At 27.4% G+C, this 26,116-nt stretch overlaps 3 protein-coding genes across 5 annotated transcripts in view; 2 read left to right on the plus strand and 1 right to left on the minus strand.

Annotated features, from left to right (window-relative positions):
* Positions 1-3,160, plus strand: part of LOC136083850 (THAP domain-containing protein 11-like) — a 15,556-nt gene extending 12,396 nt beyond the window's left edge. The window contains exons 4-5 of one of the 3 annotated variants that reach the window (XM_065803744.1): positions 2,792-2,891; positions 3,021-3,160. In XM_065803744.1, the coding sequence (XP_065659816.1) occupies positions 2,792-2,830 (39 nt within the window). In that variant the 3' untranslated portion in view covers positions 2,831-2,891; positions 3,021-3,160. Of the gene's footprint in view, positions 1-2,791 lie in introns of all 3 variants that reach the window. The other 2 variants (XM_065803746.1, XM_065803745.1) reach the window with 2 other exon arrangements.
* The window catches only part of LOC100215935 (uncharacterized), a 6,379-nt gene extending 1,417 nt beyond the window's left edge, over positions 1-4,962 (minus strand). Inside the window, exons 1-4 of the mRNA XM_065803749.1 lie at positions 4,691-4,962; positions 4,305-4,519; positions 3,394-3,492; positions 1-62 (exon numbers count right to left, since the gene is read on the minus strand). The exon at positions 1-62 is cut by the window's left edge and continues 106 nt beyond it. Coding sequence (XP_065659821.1) covers positions 1-62; positions 3,394-3,492; positions 4,305-4,519; positions 4,691-4,733 — 419 coding nt within the window. The 5' untranslated portion in view covers positions 4,734-4,962. The remainder of the gene's footprint in view (positions 63-3,393; positions 3,493-4,304; positions 4,520-4,690) is intronic.
* An 8,114-nt stretch (positions 4,963-13,076) lies between these two features.
* Positions 13,077-26,116, plus strand: part of LOC101240375 (synaptogyrin-2) — a 31,363-nt gene continuing 18,323 nt past the window's right edge. The window contains exon 1 of the mRNA XM_065803750.1: positions 13,077-13,263. Coding sequence (XP_065659822.1) covers positions 13,165-13,263 — 99 coding nt within the window. The 5' untranslated portion in view covers positions 13,077-13,164. The remainder of the gene's footprint in view (positions 13,264-26,116) is intronic.

Here is a 26,116-nt window from a genome sequence, read left to right on the forward strand (position 1 = left end):
TCAAACAGCTCTTTGAGAATCATTTCAAATAAATGTTGATATCTCCAAACAGCTTGCAGGATCTAAATGATAAAAATGTTTAATACTCATTTGTTTATATTTTATATTGACTTAAAGTATATATATATATATATATATATATATATATATATATATATATATATATATATATATATATATATATATATATATATATATATATATATGTGTGTGTGTGTGTATATAAATATATATGTATATATATATATATATATATATATATATATATATATATATATATATATATATATATATATATATATATATATAAATATAAATATAAATATTATAAAGAAAAAGAAGAAAAAAACAAAAAATATTGAAAGAAAATATTGCTGCCCCATCCCAAACCCTCAGTCGTTGTAGCAGCACTCCGCTGTGAGTCAAACTATTTGTCAGTCGATGTATGTACTAAAGCCTCCGACAGCAGGCTGTTTCAATGTGGTATCAGAGTGCTCATCTAAACTAGTAATTTAAGTTATATATGTATGAATATATATTTATATACTATAATATTTATATATGTATATTATAGTATATGTGTATATACTATAGAATATTATATAATATATTATATAGCAAATATATAGAGTGTATATATATATATATATATATATATATATATATATATATATACATATATAGTATAGTGTATATATACTATGCACATATGTATATACACTGTAGTGTATATATATATATATATATATATATATATATATATATATATATATACACATATGTATATATATATATATATATATATATATATATATATATATATATATACATGTATATATATATATGTGTATATATATATATATATTTATATATATATATATACATATATAAAATATATATACAGACTTTCAGACATTGTGCAAACTCCAAACTTAAGTACGATCATGTTTATGTCAAATGAGAGTGTTTTGGAGATAATCGCAGTGGTTGGAGCATCGGTGGGTGAGAAGAATATGCCCCAAAAAATATGCTACTACCACAAATGTGAAAACAATGAATTAGAGTATATTTTTTTAGCATGTACTAAATTTAAATTCAGCAACAGGATTTTAACCTTATTTATTAATGTTTTAGTGTTCAAAAGTTATAACCATGTCAGATTTGCAACCCTCATTTTTGGAAGGGCAGAAATATTACATATTCATAACTTTTCAATGTTAAATAAAATTGAAAACACAGGTATGAATTTAAATTTAGTATAATATGTTAAAAAAATACATTTTATTTTCTCATTGTTCTCACATTTGGGGTGGGGAGAGGAGCACACATTTTAGTATTTTTGTTTCCTTGCTCAAATCACCGCAGTTTCACACTTGTGGGCTTGTGTGTGTTTATATATATATATGTATATATATATATATATATATATATATATATATATATATATATATATATATATATATATATATATATATATATTTATATATATATATATATATATATATTAATTTATTAATTTGGTTACTGAATATATCAAACTCATATACACACTTTTTTGAAAAATTATGAAATAAAAGAAATAAGGAAATTTTTTATTTGTCTTGATGTCTCATTATGTGCAGATACTGTCTGCACACGCATAATTTAGCTGTGCATAAAATGTTACTATCAACATCATACTGAAGTAGCCATCTGTATATTATATATACTGAATATTCATTGTATGATAAATATCACTGCACAATAAATATTAATTGTGCAGTGATATTTTTTTCGATTGCATGATTAATTTTTTATGATTGAGAATAAAAAACAAAAAAAAATCATTTTTTCTTGTTTGCTTTTGGAAGCAATAATATAAAATATAGTATTTTATAAAATATAGTATTTTATTTAACATAAGTAAGCAATGGTATAAATATATATTTATACCATTGCTTACTTATGTTAAATAAAATACTATAATATACATATATAATATTTATATATGTATATTATAGTATATGTGTATATACTATAGCATATATATAGCACATATATATATAGTGTATATATATATACATATATAATATAGTGTATATATACTATGCACATATGTATATACACTGTAGTGTGTATATATATATATATATATATATATATATATATATATATATATATATATATATATATATATATATATATATATATATATATATATATATATATATATACTATAGTACATATGTATATACACTATAGTGCATATGTATATACACTATAGTATATATATATTCTATAGCACATACGTATATGTGTATGAATCCATATGGTTTTTTAGAAAAAGAAGTAAAAAACAAAGAATACTGAAAAAATGATTGCTACCCCAACCCAAACTCTAGTCAATGTAGCAGCTCTCCCTTGCATGTTCTACTTAGATAGTCAGGTGGTGTATGTACTGAACCCCTCATCACTAACTGTTTAGTATGACATTGCTTAGCTAAATAAGCAATATTATGTATAGATTCAATATTTCATACTTATCTTTACTACAAATAGTAAAAAATGACTCTATTAGTAAAAATTGTTTTTTGAAATGATAAAATCAAGACTTTTTAAACAAAAACCATTAAAATTATTGAGGAAAAAGTTAAACTGTTTTTTAAAAACAACAATAACACAACTTTTTTGTCTTGAATTCTCTTATTTTTTGAAATGAAAAAATGTTATTTTTTAAAATGTTTTTATTTTTTAATTTTATTTGTTTTATTTATCGTTTTTTTAATTTTGTTTTGTTGACTGATTCATTTAGGGATTTGCAAAACAGAGTGTACATAAATCGACTATCTAGAAAAAGGTGCGGGGAATTATACAAACATCAATTGAATATCTAGACATTGGCACAGTGGAGTGTATAAACATTGAATGAGTTTTTGTTTAGGGAAACAGTCTGTTAATATAAAGAAAAATTTTTATTTTTAAATTCACTTTTTCCAGTCCTCTTTTTTTTATTTTTTTTAAAAAGACATCTCTCTCTTCAGGAAGCCTGATGAACCTGCAGAAGAAGAAACAATCTTTCAAAACAGCCTGTCAAATAAAAAGCTAGATAAGTGTTTTTACTAATTTATTATTCGATAGACAGATATGTTGTGTATTCTACAAATAGAGTGTTTGGTGTTTCTTTATATATATATATATATATATATATATATATATATATATATATATATATATATATATATATATATATATATATATATATATATATATATATATATATATAGATAGATAGATAGATAGATAGATAGATAGATAGATAGATAGATAGATATATAGATATATATATATAGTAGATAGATAGATAGATATATTATAAGCACATACACTATTATATATTAAATAAAAATCACTTACTGAGAGAGTTTTGACTTCCGGTCTTTTAGCAAAACTTTCTGAAGTATCATAAGAACAAATTGACATATTAGATGTAGGTACTTCTGACAGCTGCTCTATCTAAAATAGATAAAGTCAATACATTTTTCTGTGTTTGTGGTTGTGTGTGTGTATACAATACATTTTTCTGTGTTTGTGGTTGTGTGTGTGTATGCAATACATTTTTCTGTGTTTGTGGTTGTGTGTGTGTATACAATACATTTTTCTGTGTTTGTGGTTGTGTGTGTGTATACAATACATTTTTCTGTGTTAGTGGTTGTGTGTGTGTATACAATACATTTTTCTGTGTTTGTGGTTGTGTTTGTGGTTTTGTGTGTGTTTGTGGTTGTGTGTGTGTGGTTGTGTGTGTACAGCTTGTAAAAACACTTTTATGTTTATTACTTTTAATTCAAATTATTTAAAGTTATTACTTTATTAATTACAAATATACTGTATTTATGTTTATAAAATCCTTTATTATATTTTTCTTAGTATGTAATGATTTCCTGGTGCCAATAAAAACATGTTTTCATTATAAGATCTTTGTGTAGCTATTCCAGTAACAAAAACTGTGTAGACAGCCTGACTTCTTATGATATATAGTTCATCAAACTGGCTTATATTTTTATCTGAAAAAATTTGTTGGTATATTAAAGAAAAAATTGAACAAAAAAAACATTACAGAACTAAAGACAAACTGGTGTTAGTTAGGAATTACTAAAAACATCACGTAAAATGGAGAGAGACTATCATACTAAAAAATTACTTTAAAAGATTTTAATTTTCATGGTAGTTGTTTTATTCTTATTGTGATCTCATCATAATGTTTTATTGTGAATATAATCATTGTATATGTGATAGTGAAAATCTTTATTTATTAAAATTGCCCTTACCACTAAGCATTTTAACCGATGAGCCAGTGAAAGATGGTGGGTATCCATCAAAAGATCATCTGATAAACGAAAAACAAAATTCTTCATTTGAGTAAAGCAAGACTTTATTTGGCAATTTGAAGTTGCTGTGTTCAGTGGATTTGTTGAAAGCTCATCAGATAGTTCTATATCTGTGTCAACCTGTGGCGCTGCATAGGCAACAAGAATAGCCACACCTGCAACACGGTAACACATTTTAAAATGAATGCAAAAATGAATAAAACAAAAGATTTAGTACTTTTAAAAACTGATAAAAGTATAAATTAAATTTTTGTTATAGTATTTTCTTTAAAATTTTAATGAAAATGTTTTTTTTTTATTATTATTCTTCCTAAAACATATTATACCTGTAATCCATATTAAACGCTGTATAGCCATGTTTTTCAACATTATGTGGAGAGTAAGAAATATGATATTTCAATTCTATCGTTCTCATTTTATAATAATTTTGTTCTACCAAAAATTTCCCCGTCGGAATTCTACTAAAAATTACGTTTTTTCTTTTTAGTTTTTGGGAAATTTTTGTTAATTTTTTATCAAATCACTCGAAACCACGAGTAGTACAAAATGTTTTACTATTTTCTTGAGAACTTGCAAACCGATGGTTTTTATAATTCCATTTATAAAATAAAGCTTTATATAAACACTTATTTTAAAATGTTTGTAAAGCTAGTAGAAACCCTCCATTTTTTCTAGGAAAATTGCATCATTTTTTAATTGCTCTGGGAATATTTCTTTTTAAATACTTGCGTTTTATCTCTACTACTTTTTTACATGTTTTAGACTAAAATGATTGTTCTTTGAAATGACGGATTTAAGCTTACTTATTTTTAAATTTGTTTTTTTTGTTTGTTAATTTATTTAATTTTGTCCGTCAACAATTATTGCTACTTGAAATTGGCTGAGAACTTTTAGGCCGCATTTGGGTTGAAACTGAACTTTAATATATGGTATTTTAAAATAATTTTCACGATGCTCTTTGAGCATCGTTGAAATTATTTTAAATCGTTACGAATAATATTGAATTTAAACCAAAATTTATAATCAAATAAAAAGGAACAATTATATATATAATTTTTTTTCCAGCAGTATGAAAAACTTGAAATTAAATTTACGAAATTTCAGTCAAGACTACGTTGTTCAACTTAGGTTTTTAGTATATTCTATGGGAGTTTAGTAAGTTGGCGAATATCGAGCAGTTTGTTACTTATTTGTGCGTATTTGACATGGAACTCATTACAGCCTGCACACCTGAGTTAATAACGAGAAAGAGTCGCAGCACTTTTTTTATGAAAAAAATGTGAACTGTCTATGTGTATGCAAATATTTAACTTATGCACACGTCAAATAACGCAATGTTAACAATTATATCAAGTTTTCCTTTTACTTGAAAAGTGCAGCAAAAGCTCCCCCAGTGGGCACAGTACGTTTTTAAAACGTTCTTTGGACGTTTTTATTAGGTTTAAACCTTATAAAAACGTCTAAAAAACGTACCGTGCCCACTGGGCTTTAATTTTAATTCATAACATTTTTTCGCCGTTTTATAAAGTTAAAGGTTTTTGCTTAATAAATAATGGTAAAAACTGTTTGTGTAGTGTGCCGAAGTAGTCAGCTTTCTGCGCTTCCGAAGTGTATCGCGAGGGTTCAAATCCATCTACTTGCACATTTAATTCTGTGTTTTTGTAATTTTCTAAAATACAGCATTTTTAAATATCTATGGCTATTATATACATAATATATATAAAGATATTATATACTATACAAATGAAAAGAAGATAATTTTTAAAAAAGCTTAAAATTAGAGATGTACCGGATATAACATACTTTTTACATATCCAGGTTTTTTTTTGTTTAATAATTAAAATTTATATCTTACTTCCTAAAAAATAGATAATGAATGCGTATTGTAATTTTTTTCTCTTCAGCAGAGGAAAACAGTATTTATGTAATAATCATTAAAGATAATTAAATAATTAAAATGTTTTCTTTATAAATAAAAGTTAAGTATTTTTAAATATATAACAGTTGAATATTTTTAAACAAATATGAACTAAGAACAACAAGCATTTTTATTGTCTTCGTGTAACAAAGCATTCGGAATACACAATGTTTATATCGAAAATTCAAAATGCAATATTAATTTCAATAAAATTTTTATACACTTATTGATACTATACCAAAACTACTAACTGCAAAATAGAGATAAATGTGTTGGTATCAAATGTATGCGTATAATAGTAATATATTTAATCTCAGTGGTTAACACGTATAGTTTTATATTTCAGACAAAGTTAATAATAAAGAGCTTTATCTGGTCATTATATAAAATAAATGATGAAAGTGATGCGTATTTAAACTGTGGAACTATGGAGGCTGGGCAAAAATATTTTAGTACAACACCTCTGCATAACCACATTAAAATAAATCATCCAAAAGAATATCAAGTAGTACGAAATAAAAGTGAATAGAAAAGAACTGCTCAGCATGTCAATAAAATTGCACAAGCAGTTTTATCAACTGGCACTAAAGTAAAAGACGAGATTGTTTTGGAAACTTCTAAGCAGACTTCAATAGAAGAATATTTAAAGTCACAAAAAAGTATGGAGCATTAATGACTCTAGGTCTCAAACAATTCATCGTATAACTGGGTTGATGATGGCCTTAGACAATTAGCCATTTACTTTAGTTGAAGATACAGGTTTTAATAACTTAATGCATCATTTAGAACCCAGGTTTTGCTTGCCAAGTAAAAAATGTTTTTCTAAAACAATAATACCTCAACTTTACATAGAGTTAAGTAATAAAATTTCTAAATAAAATTGTTAAAATTAAATTATATAAGCTTTCCTTTAGATATATGGATATGCCCAATTTCTCGTGAATCATTTATTTCGATGTCGAACCACTGCATTAATAAAAATTTTAACAGAATCGATGTGGTATTACATGCTTCTCCTTTTCCTGAAAGGCATACTGGAATAAACATATCCGATAAATTAAAAAGTATGTGGGGTAGCTGGAAAATTTAAGCTGAAAGACGATACCTTCTTGTAAGAGACGGTGCTAGCAATATGGTAAGGGAGTAATCTAGCTGAAATTCTCTCAATCTATTATACTATTCGTTTGCTTCAATTAGCTGTTTCAGATTCAATCATGAGTGAAAAAATTGTAATAGATGTTCTTTCATAATACCGTTGACTTGTAACTTATTTCAATCATTTATTCCTAGCATGCAAAAACTTTAAGCAAATTCAGCAGCAACAAAATCTTGACCCTCTTTGAATTGTTCAAGACGTCCTAACTAGATGGAACAGCACTTATATGATGCTTGAAAGATTTAACAAATTAAAAATTCTAGTTCAACTATAAGGCAAAGTGACCAAAAAATGGAGAAAAAGGTTTCAATGCAATACAACGGTATCATTTCTGTATGGTTACATCAAAGTGAACAAAAAACGAATGAAACCTTCAGCAATTCTTATAAGATTATTAGATAAATACAATTTATTCGTGGCTTTAGAGTAGAGTACGGGCCTGCTTTCTTATTAAATCGTGTTCAACTTTGAATCTTGATATTAAAATTTTATATAAATTCTGGTGGTGGGATATGTGTGTGAGGGAGTGGGGGGGGGGGAAGGTTGGGAAGGTTGAAAGGGTGTGTGTGGAGGGGATGCACCCCCATTCCCCATTGTATCCGTCACTGTATCGCAGCTTTGTAGCAATTGATATTGCTACAATATATCGCAGGAGTGTAGCTAGCTGCAAAAAAATGAAAAGTTTGTTGCTAGTTGATGGCTATATATCGCAGCCTTTCGATAGAGACAGATTGTATTTATTTAACTAGATACAACATAACGACAAATATAAAACAATTCAATAGCTACTTACCGTAGCTTTTTAACTTGCGTTTTATTACAATATATCGATAGCTACATATTGTAGATTTGACACTAACTAGAACATAACGACGATTCTAAAGCTTTTATATGCCTATAGCCATCTCCCGCATCAGCCATATGTATACATACTGTAAGCTATTAGTTAGTCATTATATAAAAATATATTTGTATCTAAAAAAACAGCTAAAACACAACTATATTTCTATTGGCAGTCGATATCTTGAGCTAAGTAATTTATATATTACTAGCTGTCCGGATCCGTAAAATACGGATCTTGGTCTATTCTGCGTTGACAATTTTTATACTTACTCCTTACTTCCATATTTTTTAGTAAGCGGTAGAAAATCTATACATATTGTTACATATTTTAAAGTTATAAATTAAAAAAATAATTTATAACATAATAAACTTTAAAAAATTTTAAACGCTTCGGGAATCGTTGCGCGAACCGCTATTTATCAGCGGTCGGGTTGCGCGAACCGCTATTTATCAGTACTCGAAACGGGTATTCTAAATAATATTTAGAATACCGGCTTGAAATGTGTTGATTAATTATAATTGCTACAAAAATTTTAAAAAACATTTGAAATTAGAGTTAAAAATACGTGGAATAAACTTACCATGACCCGTACAAAACTGGTCACGGTAAGTCTATTCCACACCTTAATATACTTATTCTTTAGTCATTTTATTTAAATAATTTTTAGTAAGTGGTAGAAAATAAAAATCTGTCAAATCTTTTTTTTTGAGTTAACGAATAATGGTCAATACTTTATAAATTCTTAGTGTAAGATTGTAAACTTCTATAAAAAAAAAAACGGGTATAGACTTTTATTAAGTTTTCTTCGTTAAGTTTCTATTAAGTTTTTATTAAAATTTATTTAGACTATCCGCAGCATATTAGGTTCCTCGCCCCGTTAATTAATTTTAAAGAAAATAAAAGTTTGAATGTAAAATCTTTTTTCGTATAAAAAAAAATTGTCTTTTTAATTTGCGTTAAATGCGCAGACAGCTAATTACCTTAGCACATTAATAACTTAAGTACCACTATTGTGACATAAGCGCAAAAAACACCTACCGCTATTTTGATGTTTATTAAAAAATCAACATTTTTCATAAACTCTTTTTTTTTTTTTGATATAATTTATAATATATTTTTATATGTTATGTATAAATTTGAAGACTTTACACCGGACCCCTAGTTTTATACGATTGATTAGTTTCAAAAACAACGTTTTCACCTCTGGTTTCTAATGATTTGTTCAGTACTGTAGGTAATTTCATATATAGATATATACATGCACACATACATAAAATATGTAGCATAAATAAATGGATTGATTACATACCTGTTTTAAAATGTAGTTTAAAAGAGGTTATTAGACCAGCAAGGCAAAGCAGAGTACGTCTAAGAACAGTGTTTCTCGCTTTTGCTTCCTTTTAAAAAAATGTCATTTTCTTTTTAAAAAGTCTTAAAGAGGTTTTTTCATTTTACACTGCTTTCACTCACCAACGTCATGTTTTAATTAACTACACTCGAATGTCAATAGAAAGAATGTCAAAAACCCATAACTAACTCTTAGATGCTGTAGTATGCTCTTATATACTCCTGTTGTATCACAACATTTTTGAAAACCCTACTTGCGTTAATTTTTACCGCTTGTTTTCTCAAAATCAGATTACGGGAGACCAACAAGCAAACTCATTTTTTTCCTACATCTAACTTATCTTTAGCTAATTGTTTTTTTATTATCTTTGCATAAACCTTTTTTTCAGCTTGCTAAGACTGATGGTCTTTTCACATTTATCTTATCAAAAATTTTCCAACTCATTTGTTTGATATGACTTTGCTTCATAAACATTGCAGGATTAAGCAGAGACAGTATTTGTTAAAACATTGAGAACCATGACATCAAATGTTTTAAAGTCTACTATGTACTTGATCTTATTAGAATATTCTTCTAAAATAATATCAAATAATTAAAAAATTTTTTTCAACTATACTATTTAATTGTTGACAACAAGTTTTTATGGAGCCCAACTGGATCATAGTTTCATAATTTTTCAAAGCATCCGGCAAGTCTGGATTAACATATTTTTACTTGTATAAATTCGGACTAAATACCTTTAAACGCAACTTTACGACATAGAATACCTCTTTTATCATTTAAAAAACTTTAACGCACTCTGTTAATACTGTAAATGTTAGCTTTTAAAGAAATCCAATGTCTCGGTTATAATTGAAAACTGTAAATACAACTAATAGTGTAATCATCTAGCATGTTTTTAAAAACACACTTTTCTTTGCAATCACTAAATTTTTTGCAGTACTTTTTTTTTTGCAGCAGTTTATAGTTAAGCCTAAAAGGCTACTCAATTAAGTGCGCCTGCAAGGTGGTGAGCTGGAATTTCAGAACGAGTCTTTAGGTTCTGGATTTTGGTCACTAGATCTTTTTTCTCCACAACTTAAAAAAAAAACGACGCATAATTGTGTGTATACTTGCACGTTCCTTACATGTGTACTGAGTTTATAGTAGATCTTATATTTTACACTATGTTTACGTATTAGTTCCTTAAGAAAATAAATTCAGTTTTCAACAACCATTTTTTCTTGTATTTTCATCTATTTAAAAAGAGATACATCATACACTATTTATGAAAATATTGATTTTGTTTACTTTACTTTTGTTTACTTTTATTTCTAAATATTTTTTTAGATTTATATTTAATACGATAAAAAATGTAAATATTTATTTATGAAAAAATTTTTTTTGGTTAACTAATTTATACAACTAAAATAGTTTAAACGTTCTTGTTTTTATCTTTTATATTCCTTAATATTGTTATTTGGAAATTTAGATCTTGTCCGCCAATAATATACTGCTTTTATTGAGAAATTGTGTTAAGTGTGAAGAACATTTTTTTTTTGAAATTTTATTAGTTATTAAGGTGCTCCATGAAGATCTAACGGCTCACGACTACTTCCTTACCAATGTCGCTTATCTGTTCAGAGCTAGCATCGAACCTCAAAAGTCTTGGTTTTAAGCCAGAACTTTAATTACTGTGTCACGCCTATCACATTAATCTTACATCATACAGTTATTAGTCAGAGTATATCGTAAAAATTGAAAAAAAAAAAATTTAAGATAACCAATACAAAAGAACCCCAAAAATATATATGTAAAAAATAAGATTTAAAAATCTTCATAAAAGTTAGAAAAGTTAGAACTTTTATTTGCTGTTACAGAAGACCCTGAAATATCTACATAGAATCTGCCTAAATCCAAACCCTCTCCAGTGTATGCGCTAAAGTCCAAGAAGACAGCTATTCCATTATAACGTTATCAAAACAAAGTTGGACTAATCCTAAATTAAATCAATAAACTATTATGGGTAAAAAAAAGAATTTCAAGTAACATTATTTAGAAATATAAAGGAAAACAAATATTTAGAAATATAAAGTAGAACAAATATTTAGGAATATAGAGAAAAAAAAATTAAATTAAACAAGAGCCACCAATATATTTTTCAAAACAAATAATTTTATCAGAAACAACACAGAAATTTTATCAGAAACAACACAGCAATTTTATCAGAAACAACACAGCAATTTTATCAGAATTTTATTTCGAAGTGGAGGGAAATAATCGTCTAATTCTAAAAAAAGTCTTCCAAATCTAGAATTTTCTTATATATATATATATATATATATATATATATATATATATATATATATATATATATATATATATATATATATATATATATATATATATATATATATATATATATATATATATATATATATATATATATATATATATATATATATATATATATATATATATAAATCCTTTTGAAAAAAGTGACGGAAAACGTGCTACCCCCCCCCCAACCCCGGCGTTGTCGTTCCTGATATTAAACAAATTTCTTCCGGTCAAAATTTTGTTCGATATTCAAGCTTTGTACAAGTCTTCTTTTCTTGAATGACACGATAAAGTTTTGTTCTAAGCAGCTTTATAAAAAGCAACAAGTTTAGTCATGCTAGTAAAAATGTCTGACATTTCTAATGTCAGACAGAAATCCTAACTGAAAGATCTCCAGATCGACGAAATGTTTTAATTACAGCACACACAATTGCATTGTCCTTATCATCCTGATCATTTCTAATTTTTTTTTCTACGTTTTCTTTTTTTCTGGCTAACCACGACTTGATTTTTTAAATTATTACTTCAAATTATTTATTGATGCTTTTCTCTCCTTTTTTAAATCAGAAAATTAAATGCAATGTCATTATCTTTCTTTTGGGTCGCTAGAAGTCTGGATTTTTTTATTTACTGTATGTCATCAGATGACCCAATATAAAATAGTCATTCCAACTTGGCTAAAAAGTTACAACGTTTTCCATCATGATCACCTTCGCGTTTCATACTCTTTAACAAGCTCTGTCGCTCCTTCCAGAGAGAAATAAGATACAACAGATTTCTTAATGCGTGCAATGTTTCAGAATGTTAATCCAGTGTTAATAACAACATACCATATTTCTTGGTTTGTGATTCCTATCACTAAAATACTTTAGAAAGCAACAATAAAAATTATAACAGTTGAAATTTTTTGAAATCATATGATAATATTAATTAGGTTCTTCATAAAGTTAGTAATAAATGCATGAAATTTCGCTACTCTTTTAAACAGGAATTTGGGGCTGTTGAATAATTGTAAAAACTTTGAAAAAATTATTATTGTATTGTACTCTAACATCAGGATAAGAAAAAAAGACGCGCGACTTAATAATTTTTTTTTAAATGGACATGTGAGATGACTGTCTATACGCGCACGCAAAATAAATAAATCGACTTTAAAGCGCTGACGTTGTTTTGTCTGCACGTAATTATTAGGTTCAAGCATTATTTACTTGAAAAATGGAGAACAGAAGTTTTGGTGGGGCTGCATCAGGAACTGAAATAAACTTAATAAATTTTTTTACACGATCCTTAACCATTTGCCGTCTTATTAGCACAGTAAACTTTTTATAATTTTTTTTTAGACATAATTTATTATTTTCTTTACCTGAAAATAAAACGTAATTATATATTTATTACGTATGCATTTAATATTTTAAGTTATTTGTAGGCGTATATATTTAATGTGTATTTCTTATGCATAAAGCTTTTTGATTTAAAAATAACATATATTTTAAAATAAAAAAGTAGTTATGCTTATAGTTGTATAATAAGTAACTGTACCTATAGATTATGTACAGTTACTTATTTTTAATTAGGTACAAAAACTAGACTTTTTCCTAATTGTTTTCTCTGACTTTCTATATTATCTAATTATATCACTTTGAGCTCAGATGATTAAACAAGCTCTTTTTCATTTTTGAAAACGTTGCTAAATCATAAATGTATTACGGTTTAAAATTTTAAATACTTGCACAATTAAAAAGTGTAAAGATTTTAAATCAGAGGTTTGCATATTTTGGTCTAAAGGCAGAAATCAATACACTCAAGTCTGTTATGAAGTTGAATTTCCTTTTGTAAATAGTATCTGTATTTGATATTCCTTAACATAATTTATTAGTTATAAAGCTTTTTGAGTAAAATGTATAAAATCATTTTCAGTTGAAATTAAGTCAGAAAGTTGTAAAAACATACCCCTACAAATTTTATGTCCCATATTAAATTATATATAAATTCTTGCTCAAGTTTTACGGATGTCATAATGGAATTTTTATTGAATTTTCAAAAATTAAATATTGAGTTATAGTATAAATATATTTTTATTTGCAATCAATATTCATATTGTGCTGCATGATTTAAAGTATCTAAAGTAATCAATATAAAAGATGAAATAGACAGTATAATAGTGATCAAATGTAAAAAAATAGAAAAACAGAAATAATCGAAAGTTTATCAAAATATTATATGCAAACATTTTTATATGATTACTAAGCAATTAACTCAAGTAATTTATATTTACGATTAACTGATTTTTTTAGTATATCCAGTAGGATAGTTCTTAAAACAACATTAGAAAAAATATTTACTCTATTCTCCAAAATGTGTTCTATACAACAAAAATTTCAAAATCTCAAAACTAAACGTAAAAATTATTTTTAGGGATTACACAAGATCTTTAAAACAGGTAGCTTAAATAGACTCTATGGAGCAGAAATAATCTTACAATTTAAAATAATAATGATAATGTATAATACTTAATACTGTTATTGAAAATGTAGGGTTGTCGGAACAGGAAGAGCTAAGGGGGCTTCAGCCTCCTCAATTTTTAAAAATGGCTTTGGTATTACAACACCCTCCCTGCCCATCAACCTTTAAGTCAGTTATTTCAAAATGTTTAATCTTGATAGCAAATGACATTAAATCAACAAAAAACCACTGCAAAATTGATATTATTTTTAAATAATAACAGTTATATGTTTACAGTTGTGTTACTATTTAACAATATTTTACCCTATAAATTTAAGAAAATATTGAAGCAATTAAAATTAGTTTAAAAAAGTTTGTAAAATTAATTTAGCACCCTCCCCCATTATTATTTCCTTTCGCCACCCCTGTCTTAATGTATTATTTTTAAAAAATTTTTCAATCAAATTTTGATATTAAATTAAAAATTCTAAGAAAAATATATTTTATATGAATTTAAATCTAAATAATAGCTACAAATATTTTTAATAGTTTAAAACAGGCATGTCAAACTCAATTTGGTATGGGGGCCTCTTTAGCCTAAGGAAATATTATAAGGGCCGCTCAAGCTAATACTTATTTTTCTTATGAATGAAGTGTAACTCTTCAACCCAAACTGTCCTTTTGCTAAGGTTTGAAGTAAACAAGATTATAATTATATTTAAAGTCTACCAAATCACTGCAATATTATTAAAAAAAGTACAGAAGTTTAATTTTGCATTATTTATTTCACACAATAAGAACACAACAAAAATGAACAAGAAGTATTTTGTAATAATAATAACAAACATAAAATTTTGGATTTTCCAGAAATTTGACATCTTTTATTCGCTGAAAGCTTAATAAGGTCTGGTTTTATGTTTTGGCTAGCTACCACTTTCATTATGGAAGACAAATGTTCATCAGTAAGCCTGGACCTCTCAGGGGTTTTATTTCGTTTCATTTGCGAAAAAAGTTGTTCACAAAGATAAGTACTGCCAAACATTGCACATATGTTTGCACATATTGATGTGGCGGTAAAAATGAATAAAATTTAGGTACACCAACGTCAGTAAATTGTTGTTTGAGAACAGAATCACACTGAAGTTCAATTAATTCCATTTGCAGATCTTCTTCCACTTTTTCAATATCAAAGTAGAATGGTGAGGTGAACAAAGCAAACTTTGGTTCACATTTTTTGAAATCTTGAAACCTTACTTCAAAATCTTGTTTTATATTGTTCATATTTTTTTAGTAGCTGCTGAACATAAAATTTGGGTCTTGCAGCTTCATAGACTTGCACGTCTCAAAATTTGGGTCTTGCAGCTTCATAGACTTGCACGTCTCAAAATTTGGGTCTTGCAGCTTCATAGACTTGCACGTCTCAAAATTTGGGTCTTGCAGCTTCATAGACTTGCACGTCTCAAAATGTACCAAATTTTCTTGTTCAATTTGGCGTTCCCAGAGTAAAAGCTTAGTTTGAAAAGCTCTGACATCAAACATTGTGGTGACCAATTTGTTCTTTCCTTGCAAAATAATGTTCAGATCATTCAGGTGTTTTGTGATATCAACTAGAAAAGCTAAATCTTGAAGAAACTTGGTATTTTTTATATCTGAAATATCTTGCCCTTTTGTTTCCAAAAATTGAAATATTTCAGTTTTCAGATGATTGAATGCTTTGAGTACTTTGTGACATGATAACCATCGAACTTCAGTGTAATATGGTAAATCCTCATATTCACTGTCATTTTCATTCAACAATGAAGCAAACTGACGATGATTTAGTCCTCTTGCTCTTATAAAGTTGACAACAGATGCTATTCTTTTAATCACATAACCCAGATCAATTGTTTTTCCGCATAATACTTCTTGGTGAATGATGCAATGAAAATTGTTTATCTTTTTGCCAATTTTCTCATTTAATTTACCAACAAGACCTTTCTTTAAACTAATCATAGCGGGTGCTCCATCAGTAACTATAGACACAAGTTTAGTAATTGGAAGTTCATACTTGTGCAGTGTTTTTTCAATCTCCAAAAAAAATGTCTGCACCTGTTGTTGTACCATGCATTGGAATCAGCTCTAGAAGTTCCTCTGTAATTTCATATTTGAAATTGCAACCTCTGATAAAAACAGACAACTGAGCAACATCTTTGACATCTGTACTTTCATCAACAGCAATTGAAAAGGCCTCAATATCCTTGCAGATTTTTGTTAACTGACTTCTCAAATCTGTTGCTATGTCATTAACACGCTCAGCAACTGTATTTCTTGAAAGGCTTATGTTGTTAAAATCTTTTATTTTTTCAGGGCAAAGAATCTTTGCAGTTTTAATTAGGCAGTTTTTGATAAATTCACCGTCAGTGAAAGGTCTGGAATGAAATGCAAATAAATGTGCCAGTTTATAACTTGCTTTGACTACGAGTTCATTTGATTTCTTCACAAAATGAAAAATATTTTGTTGCTTTTTTAGTTTGGCTTTTAGTTCATTTAATTTGTCTATTCTTTTATCTTTTTGATAAATTTCAAATTTTTCCTGATGGGTTTTATAGTGCCTTTTGATATTGAATTCTTTCGGCACACTAACTTTTTGTTGACAAATCAGACAAATAATACTTTCATTAATGCTTGTTAAAAAGTATAGCACTTCCTATTTTGATTGAAAAATTCTTTTTTCATCTTCAATTTTACGTTTCTGCTTGCACTTGGTTTTGAATGAGATATTTTAATTTTAGTGACAATAACCAGAAAACAAAAAAAAAGCAATCGCTTTTCCTCAGCGTTTTTCGAGTAATTGTTCAGCTTTACGTAAACAAAAGTTTGAAAGATTTATATTAAATCTTTATTCACGTAAAGCTGAACAATTACACCAAAAACGCTGAGTAGAAGCAATTGGTTTTTTATATTCACCCGCCTTATTTTCTCATATTGATTGTTAAAATTAATATATATCGTCATAATTTTTTTATAATTTTTTATGGTTTTAGTTTCAGAGTTTCAATTTTAATAAAAAGTTAGAAAATCAACTTAGTATTCATGTCCTTTTTTAATAAAGGAGTTCAGAAAACTATTTGTGATTTTTTTATTGTTGTTTTTAATAAAACATTTTTGAAATGCATGTCTGCGGGCCGCCATATGTAATAAAATGATAAAAATGTTGGGGGCCGCTATAAAAGGTCTTGCGGGCCGCATGTGGCCTGCGGGCCGCTACTTTGACATGCCTGGTTTAAAAGTATACTATTATAGCCGTCTTATCAAAAATTTTCTAACATAAGTTTTAAAAAATAAGAAATAAGATTAAAAGGACATTTACGAGGAAATTATAGTAGTTTATATATATACAAGTTCTTTATCTTAATCAACTGTTATCCGATTCATAACCTTTATACTCTCATTGAGCTGTATGTTTTAGCCATTCTTCTTAGTTTTATTCCATGAGAAGTATTACTTTCCGAGACACTAAACCTCTTGATAGTCTTATTAATATTCTTGTGAACAGCTTCTAAGGTTTGTTCTGATGTCAGACATCTAATGGCGGTAAAAAAATCATTCAAGTGATATTTAATGATATAGTACTTCCATCCAAGTTACATATTGATGTTAAACCTTTCTTCAATAAAATTGTTCGAATTATATATAGTCCATGAAGTCGATGAAAGCTCTAATTTTGTAACCATAAAACGGGTCTAATCACATTCCAAAACAACTCTCAGTCACTACAAATAAAATGACACATCTTATTAAGATCTTTAAGTATGTTAATATACTTTACTTATTAATATTTACCTGCTTTATACTTTCTTAGTGTGTTAATACATTTGTGGTATTTCAGTGGCGCTATAGTTATTATCTCATATAATGAGGTTAGAATTTTTTGACAATTAGGTCCATCTAGTCCTTCACCATTGTAGCCATGCTGAATAATAGTTTTTTCTTCTAAGAACTTAGTTAAGATCTTATTTTAAATTAGTACTCTTGATACCTGTGTGATAATATGCTCATAAAGATGCAGCTCTGGTGGAGGTATAAAATTAAATACCAGGCTGTCAATGCACTTATCAAAAAGACATGGGTTGATAACATTAAAAATGTCAAATTGTGTTGTTTCCTTGCATCAGCAAAGTGTTGATACAGATGGGATAAACTACCAAAGATTCTAAATTCTCCTAATTTTTACTTTACTCCAATACAATAAGCACATGCATATTTCTCAACATGGGCAGATAATCCTAGCATGATATTGATAAGCTTAGGATCTGATGCAAGGAAGTACTTCCATTCATGCAGTTTGAGAAGGTGGACAATTTGGGCTAAATTGTAGATGCTTTCTTCAACATTCCAGACAATTGCCAATAAAATAACTTTGTTTACACTTAAATCCTTTTGGTTCCTTAATTCATCCTTAAGTTTTTCTAATTGAAAGGCTCATAACAACTTTAATTGACCCTTGGCCACCGTTAATACCAATCCTCACAATTAATTCTTGGATAATAATATCTCTTTGTTTGCATATTTTATCAACAAGCATAGGTATATTTTCCACATATTCTACATCTTTTTGAACCTCTGTATAGTTAGCACCTTGCTAAAATGTCAACTGCTGAATGCAATAAAACTGATTTAGTGAATGGGACTTTCTATTCACATCAATCTCTACATTGGTTTCAAATTCTGATCGACCAACATCTTTTCTTATTTCACTCAACATACTTTTAATAACACATTTAGGCAGATCATGTATTTTTTTGATATTAAATACTGTGTTTAAACTTTTTTTTTTTAGACATCCAATTCACTCTAATTTATTTCTCACTTAAACTCTTGTTACAGTTATAAGATAACATTCCTATTACAATATTACAAAGAGTTTTTAACTCCCTTTTATACTATTTAATTATTTAACAAGTGTTTAACTGAATCTTGTTTTCTTGTTTGCTGAAAAATGGCATCTATGGTTCCTAGATCTTTTAGTTTTCTAATATCTTATTTTAGTCCAACAGTCTCTTGAGTTTTACTCTCTAACAATCAATACAGATTTTAATTATTTTGTACTACTGCTGATTTGTTAATAAATAGGTTCTATGTTCCATTAGTCAGAAGCAGTTATGGAAGTGCTAATTTTCTTCACATATCAAAGAAATCTATATTAATAGTTTTCCTGATAATCTTACTTCTTAAGTGGCTCTTGAGTGTGATCTGATCTTGAACGCGATCTCTCTTCTGTGATAACTTGGAACTTAGAGTGCGTAGTAATTTTTAACTGGGGCGTGGTGGCTGCAAAAGGCCCATGTAGGATTTTATTAAAAAAGCCTATACATGTGGGTTTTTACCATATATAATGGATGTAAAGGCCCATACATGTCTGGCACTTGTCCAGTAAAAAATGACATCTATCTGTCATTTTGTCCTACCCATATTTTGTGTGCATTTAATCCATAATTATTTTAGTTGTTTCAAAACTATTAAATATCAGTAGTGTATATAAACTTCATTTTTTGAACTTTTTATTTTTTATACAAAACAGAAAATGAAGCTATGTTAATAAAATGTCATTTTTTTGAGCAAATCTATTTGTTAAAGACACCTAAGCATTAAATTTTTTTTGAACTAAGCAGCTCGGTTTTTATCATTTACATTAAAACATTGCAATTAATTATTAGTTTAAATTTATATTTCAGTATTTGTTTTATTTTTTGTGTAATGGCTTTTATAAATTTGTAAACAAATATTTTATCTTTTAAAACCCCTTTTAAATTCATTTTATAAAAACTTTAACGTAATAGTTTTTATAATGCTTATAGAAACCAATATTTTTTATTACACTATTAAATTTGAGTTATGTTACATAATGTTTGCTTTCACGCTAAAGTTTTTCGCTATTAAAAAAGTGTTTATAAAAGTAATGATAGAAAAAGTTTTAAAAGACTTATCAAAAAATACATTATATATTTTTTAGAATATTATACTTAATTACTTTTATATAAATTTGTCATATTTATATAAAAGTAATTAAGTATAATATTCTTTGATAATTTAAATAAAATGGGTTTGATGTAAACAGTCATTTAAATTAATTTGTTACTTTATTTCATAAAGTAATAAGTAAACATAATTATTTATGTATTTAATATATTTATAATAATTTACAAAGCATTTCGCATAGTATAAAATTTTTTTTAAAAAGTAGTATAAATATATTTTCCTTTTTCAATTTAAGTTTTTTGAGCCTAAATTTTTTTTTTTTCTTTAAGATTTTCTTTCTTTATATAAGTTATCTTTTAAGTTTTCTTTTTATTTTCTGCGCATTTTTGAAACGCCTTAAGTTGTAAAAACAAACTGCGTGGTCAAGTTAAAAAAACAAAATATTTTAAGCATGGTCAGGAATGGGGTTCGATCATAGTCATAAGAATAAATATTTCTTGTGACTATGGTTTGATCATATTTCTTTAGGTTTTATCGGCATATCCGATAAAACCTAAAGAAATGCGATCGAGCCTAAAGAAACCTAAAGAAAAGCGAAAATGTTCCTATCTAAGTTTGTAAAACTAATTGCTGCTTAAATTTTAAAAAAATTTCAGAATTTCTTTTATTCTCTAAAGGAGAAGGAAACTGCGACTTAATGGTTTTTTTGTAATTAAATTGTTTATTGCGCGATTTGTTTTATTATAAAAATCGCATGTACAGTTTTTTATAAAATTTTTATAAAGGTATTGTAAAAGTTATTTTTAAAGATATTTATTGTTATTTTTATTTTTATTTTTAAAGATATTACTTATTTTTTTTAATTAATATAAGTATATTAAATAATTATTTAATATAGAATAAAAATTGTTAGATCTTACTTCACTTGTAAGTTCAATTGTAGTTGACAGATTTTACTTCCACTGTAAGTTCATTATATATTACATGGTTATGCAGAAATATGAATTAAATTATGCAGAAATATAAACAAATTTATGCGGAAGTATAAATTATATTATGTGGAAATATAAACTTTTTAAATATAAATATTTTCATACAATAATATACATTTTCAAATGTAAATATATATGAAGGCTCCAGGGGAAAAACGATGAGATTCCAAATTTGTCTGAAAAAATTGTGCTAGTGCCATCTAGTAGCATTTTTTGTCGCCTTTCAGAATATCGTATTGCGAAAGTGAAAAAAACAATGGCAATCCTACGAAAAATGTGTTTTAAAATTGCCCTTACATTAATATACGCACACGTCTTTATCAGTTGTGAAAGTTTCCTTTGCTCATATCTCAAAATGAGATTTTTGGTTATCTCATAGTTTTTCCCCTGGACTCTTCAAATATTTTCATCTTTTATTTGCCTTCAAGTCATATTTTATTTATTTATTTTTATTTCATATTTTCTTATATTTTCTTATTTTAATTTATATTACTGCATAAAAAAGTTTGTATTTCTGCATTTCCGTATTTCCAACAACAATTCGCCTATTTACTTACATTTGCTAGATGCTCAAAAAGCTTTTGACATTTGTAACTGAAATCTTCTCTTTGATAAACTTTACTTTGATAATAACGTACCTCTCCATATAGTTAACATTGTATCTTCTTTATATCACAACAGTAGTGCAACTGTCTCTTACCTTGGCTCCAAGTCAGTTTCATTTGCTCTTAAGCAAGGTGTAAGGCAAGGATCGGTTTTGTTGCCCCACTTGTAAAATATATACACCCAAAAATTACTTGAAACTATAAAAAATGATAACTTTGTTGGTAATTCTATACATGTAAACTTCATAGGTGTTGTTGCTTATGCTGACAACATCATTCTGCTTAGCTCTACTCTCTCTGGTCTTGAAAGGCTTATAACAACACATAATGATTACAATAACTTAAATGGCATAAAACCTAATGCTTCTAAAATAGAACTTTTGCTCTCCGGAAAATGACAAGTAACTAATTGCAAGATAACCCTGACAACCATCAAATAATACCAAATGAAAAACCTGATCATCTGGGCTTCATGTGGGATACAGAAAAATTCGATTTTGCCTCACTAAATAGATTTATTATTATCAATAGGGTATCAAATTTCCAAACAACAGTGCAAACTCTGATTCGTCTGGTATCCGATTTACACATTCATCTTCAATTATCCAATTATATAAATCTTCAGTAGTTTCAACGCTAATGCATGGTCTGGAACTCTGTGCAAATAGAGAGAGAATGCAAAGACTTGATAAAATTGGAAGAAATGCTGTTAAGTCTTTTTTTAATGTATCCAAGTATAGCAAAAACTATATAAACTCTGTATTTAAAGTTCAGGAGATATCAATGTACAAATAACAAAATAAAATAAATCTATTTATCTGTCTATTAAATAATAAAGTAACTTTTGAAATAATCAATTCCCAGGTTAACTATTGTTCAGTGAAATATTCATTTTTAGATGATATAAAGGAGTTATGTAAGATCCATAAACTAAATATGAAAAACTTAAACCTTAACAACTGAGGTTCCGTTTCTGGGAACAAATCTTAAAGGTGCTACAACATTATTTGTAATTTTTTATTTTGTAAAAAGTTTTAGAAAGCCAACATTATTGCAAATATATATGTATAAAAAAATAAATGTATTCTATTATTTTAAACTCGTGAAATGTGCAATTGATTTTGGAATTTTTTTTGAAAATTTGACTCATGATTTAATGGCTTACATTTTTTAAATGAACTTTTTTTAATGAAATATCACAATGAAAAAAATATATATTTTTTTCTCTGTTTATTGAAATTTTTTGAGGTTTCTTATTTATTTTGAGTATACTGAGTCTAAATATGACATTGGTTTTTTTATTGTATCAACCGTTTGATCATAAAACCAAAAATTTAGTTAAACATATAATTAATAATCATATTGCATGGAATACAACTTTAGTCAATATATAACATTTACTAGTTCAAAAATGTTATGTTATGTTACAAAATGTCGCATCACATTATGTGATGTAACATAACGTTTTGTGATGTAACATTATAATGTTACAATATGTTCTAATGTAATAGTCTCTCAAAATCTCAAAAAACACTAGAAGTGAACAGTAAAATGTGACTTCTTTTATTAAGTTTGTCGTCATCACATATCAAACACCAGATATAGTCATAGCTGCATCCCATATATTTCCTGATGAAATTGTTCTCCATGCTCTTCACTCACATTACCCAAATTTGGTCTGAAAAATTCCAAATGTAAATGCAGGTAATGCAGCTTTATTGACATTCTGCATTTCATATCTGCGTACCGTACAATTAAGTTTTCCACTAGCTCTTTGTAATTATCACTCTTATTGTTGCCTAAAAAACTATGAACAACATATCTAAATGCAATCCATACTTCTTTTTCAACAGCAGACATTTTATCATCCAGCTCCTTACATGCCAACATAACTTAATAATCTGCGAACCAAGGAATACACCTGCTGAAATTTTTGCATCTGACACATTTGGAAATATATGCCGGATATGCTGGAATGCTGCACTAGCTGGGTTTAATGCTTTGACAAATTGTTCGACAAGACCTAGTTTAATGTGAAGGGGTGGTAGTAAAATCTTCTGAACAGGTATCAGGGATCGATTAATAACATTGTAACTCTTCAGGATTGTGAACAATGCCAATGTCATTGAAAAGACCACGAATGTCATGACAGTAGCACAGTGATTCTGATACTACATAAAAGGATGCAAATGTGTCTACATCAGATTGATATGCAGCTGCTTCTTTGGATTGAGGTGGGTTAGGAAGAGGCAATTCATCACTGTGTGGAACTGGTTGAATAAAAGAGGGTATACTTGGATAAACTAGAGTCAGCCTATCCTTTGGCTTTTTATACTTTGAGATGTGAACCATGCAGAAAAAATAGTCATCATGATGGTTCGTTGGTTCTCTCCATATTCTCGGAATCGCAAAGGGCATTGACTTTCGGATTCCAAGCAGCCATCCTTCCAAAGTTGATCTGCAGCTGCCACAACTGTAGTGTGGTTTTTTTTCAATTTGTCATGATCTCCCATAGCCATGCCAAAATAAGCATGACATGCATTAAAGAATTTTGTACCATTGACAATCTTATGTTTAGTTTGTGTTGGACTAATATAGTAACCACAAACATAACGGAATGAGTCAGGACAAAGCTTGCGGGATCTACTAGACATATTTACTACTTCATATAACAGTTGTAAATAGTTAAGCTGAAAATAGACAAAAGAATATAGTTAACTCATTCTCTCAGTAGCATTTGTTAAAAAAAAATCGTACCCAAAATGTACTAATATTTATTAAGAAAATGCTTTAAATCAACACAATGAAACATAAACAATAACAAAGTGACAATTGAATACCTAAAAAACTAGAATCAGGAAAAGTAATATTAAAAGTGAGATGATAGAAAAAAGACACATAATATACAAAATAATAATCGCATAGTATACTATTTATTCAGTGTCTGCATGACAAATGTTGGTCGATATACATAGTTGTTAATAAAGATGGTAAAGATAAAAATATTTTGCTTAGAGATTTTATTCTAAAAGTATCTCATAGTTTAATGTTGACTAATAAAATAGTGTTAGATCTACTGAGACGAGGAAGACCTGGAACAAATCTTCCAAGTAAGTGTAGTGTTTATGAAAATTTTCATCAAATTCAAATATAAATGATGATGTAAGGTATGATAGTATGGATCATTGGTAGAGCGCTCGCTTCCTAAGTGAGAGGTTCCGAGTTCGATTCCCACCACATCCCTGGTAGTACCGCTCTCAACTTGTTTCTCCGCACAATGACCTTGTTCGTCCAGGTTTGTGTTTCGGAGTTATAGAATTGGGATAGGGTTATAACCACAAGTAGCCTCCTCATCTGTAGTGGCCTTCTTGGCCTTGGGAAGGTGAATTACAAAAAAAAAAAAAAAAGATTTTATTGAAGGAAGACATCGATGTGCAAAAAAGTATTGTGATTTAAAATCTTTAGTATAATGTTCAAAATGCAAAGTTGTTCTATGTTTGAAACCAACTCTTAATTGTTTTTATAAATACCATCATGACAATTAATATTTAAAAATCTCGAAATATTATGATTAAAAACATTTTATAACTTACTTATTAACTTAAAAATACTTTATTTTACAATAATGAGACTTAATTAATTCTAAAATATTGATAATTAATAGAATAAATACGATGTTATATTTGTTGAACAAAAAATAAAATTTCATTTTCATTTCATTCAGGGTATGCTAAAAAAATTATAAAAAAAATATTTTTTGAATTTTCTGATGTAAAACTAAAAAATAAAAATAAACAAGTTATTTCAAACAGCTATAACTGTTCTGTATTATTCTGTAATGTTATAAGATAAATAATTAGTATGTTAAAAAGCAGGCAAAATATGCATGTGTTGCAAAAGAATTAAACATTATAGTCTGGATTTTCAGTATTTTTTGGAAATTTGTAAACTTATATAATAAGAACTGTTAGATTATAAATACAATTTCTTTTTTGCATAATCACACATTTTGCTTAATTGATTGATAAACTTGTTTGTCATACTTTAAAGTTTTTTAAAGTAGTGCATTTTTCCTGTATACTTCTGCGTTAACTTACTGGTTTTTTTTGAAAATGGCGGCAATTTATTTGATATGCTAATATTGTGAAAGTGATACAAGTGAAAGTGAAG

The sequence above is a fragment of the Hydra vulgaris genome, chromosome 08 (assembly GCF_038396675.1).
Source record: "Hydra vulgaris chromosome 08, alternate assembly HydraT2T_AEP".
Taxonomy (NCBI): Eukaryota; Metazoa; Cnidaria; class Hydrozoa; order Anthoathecata; family Hydridae; genus Hydra; species Hydra vulgaris.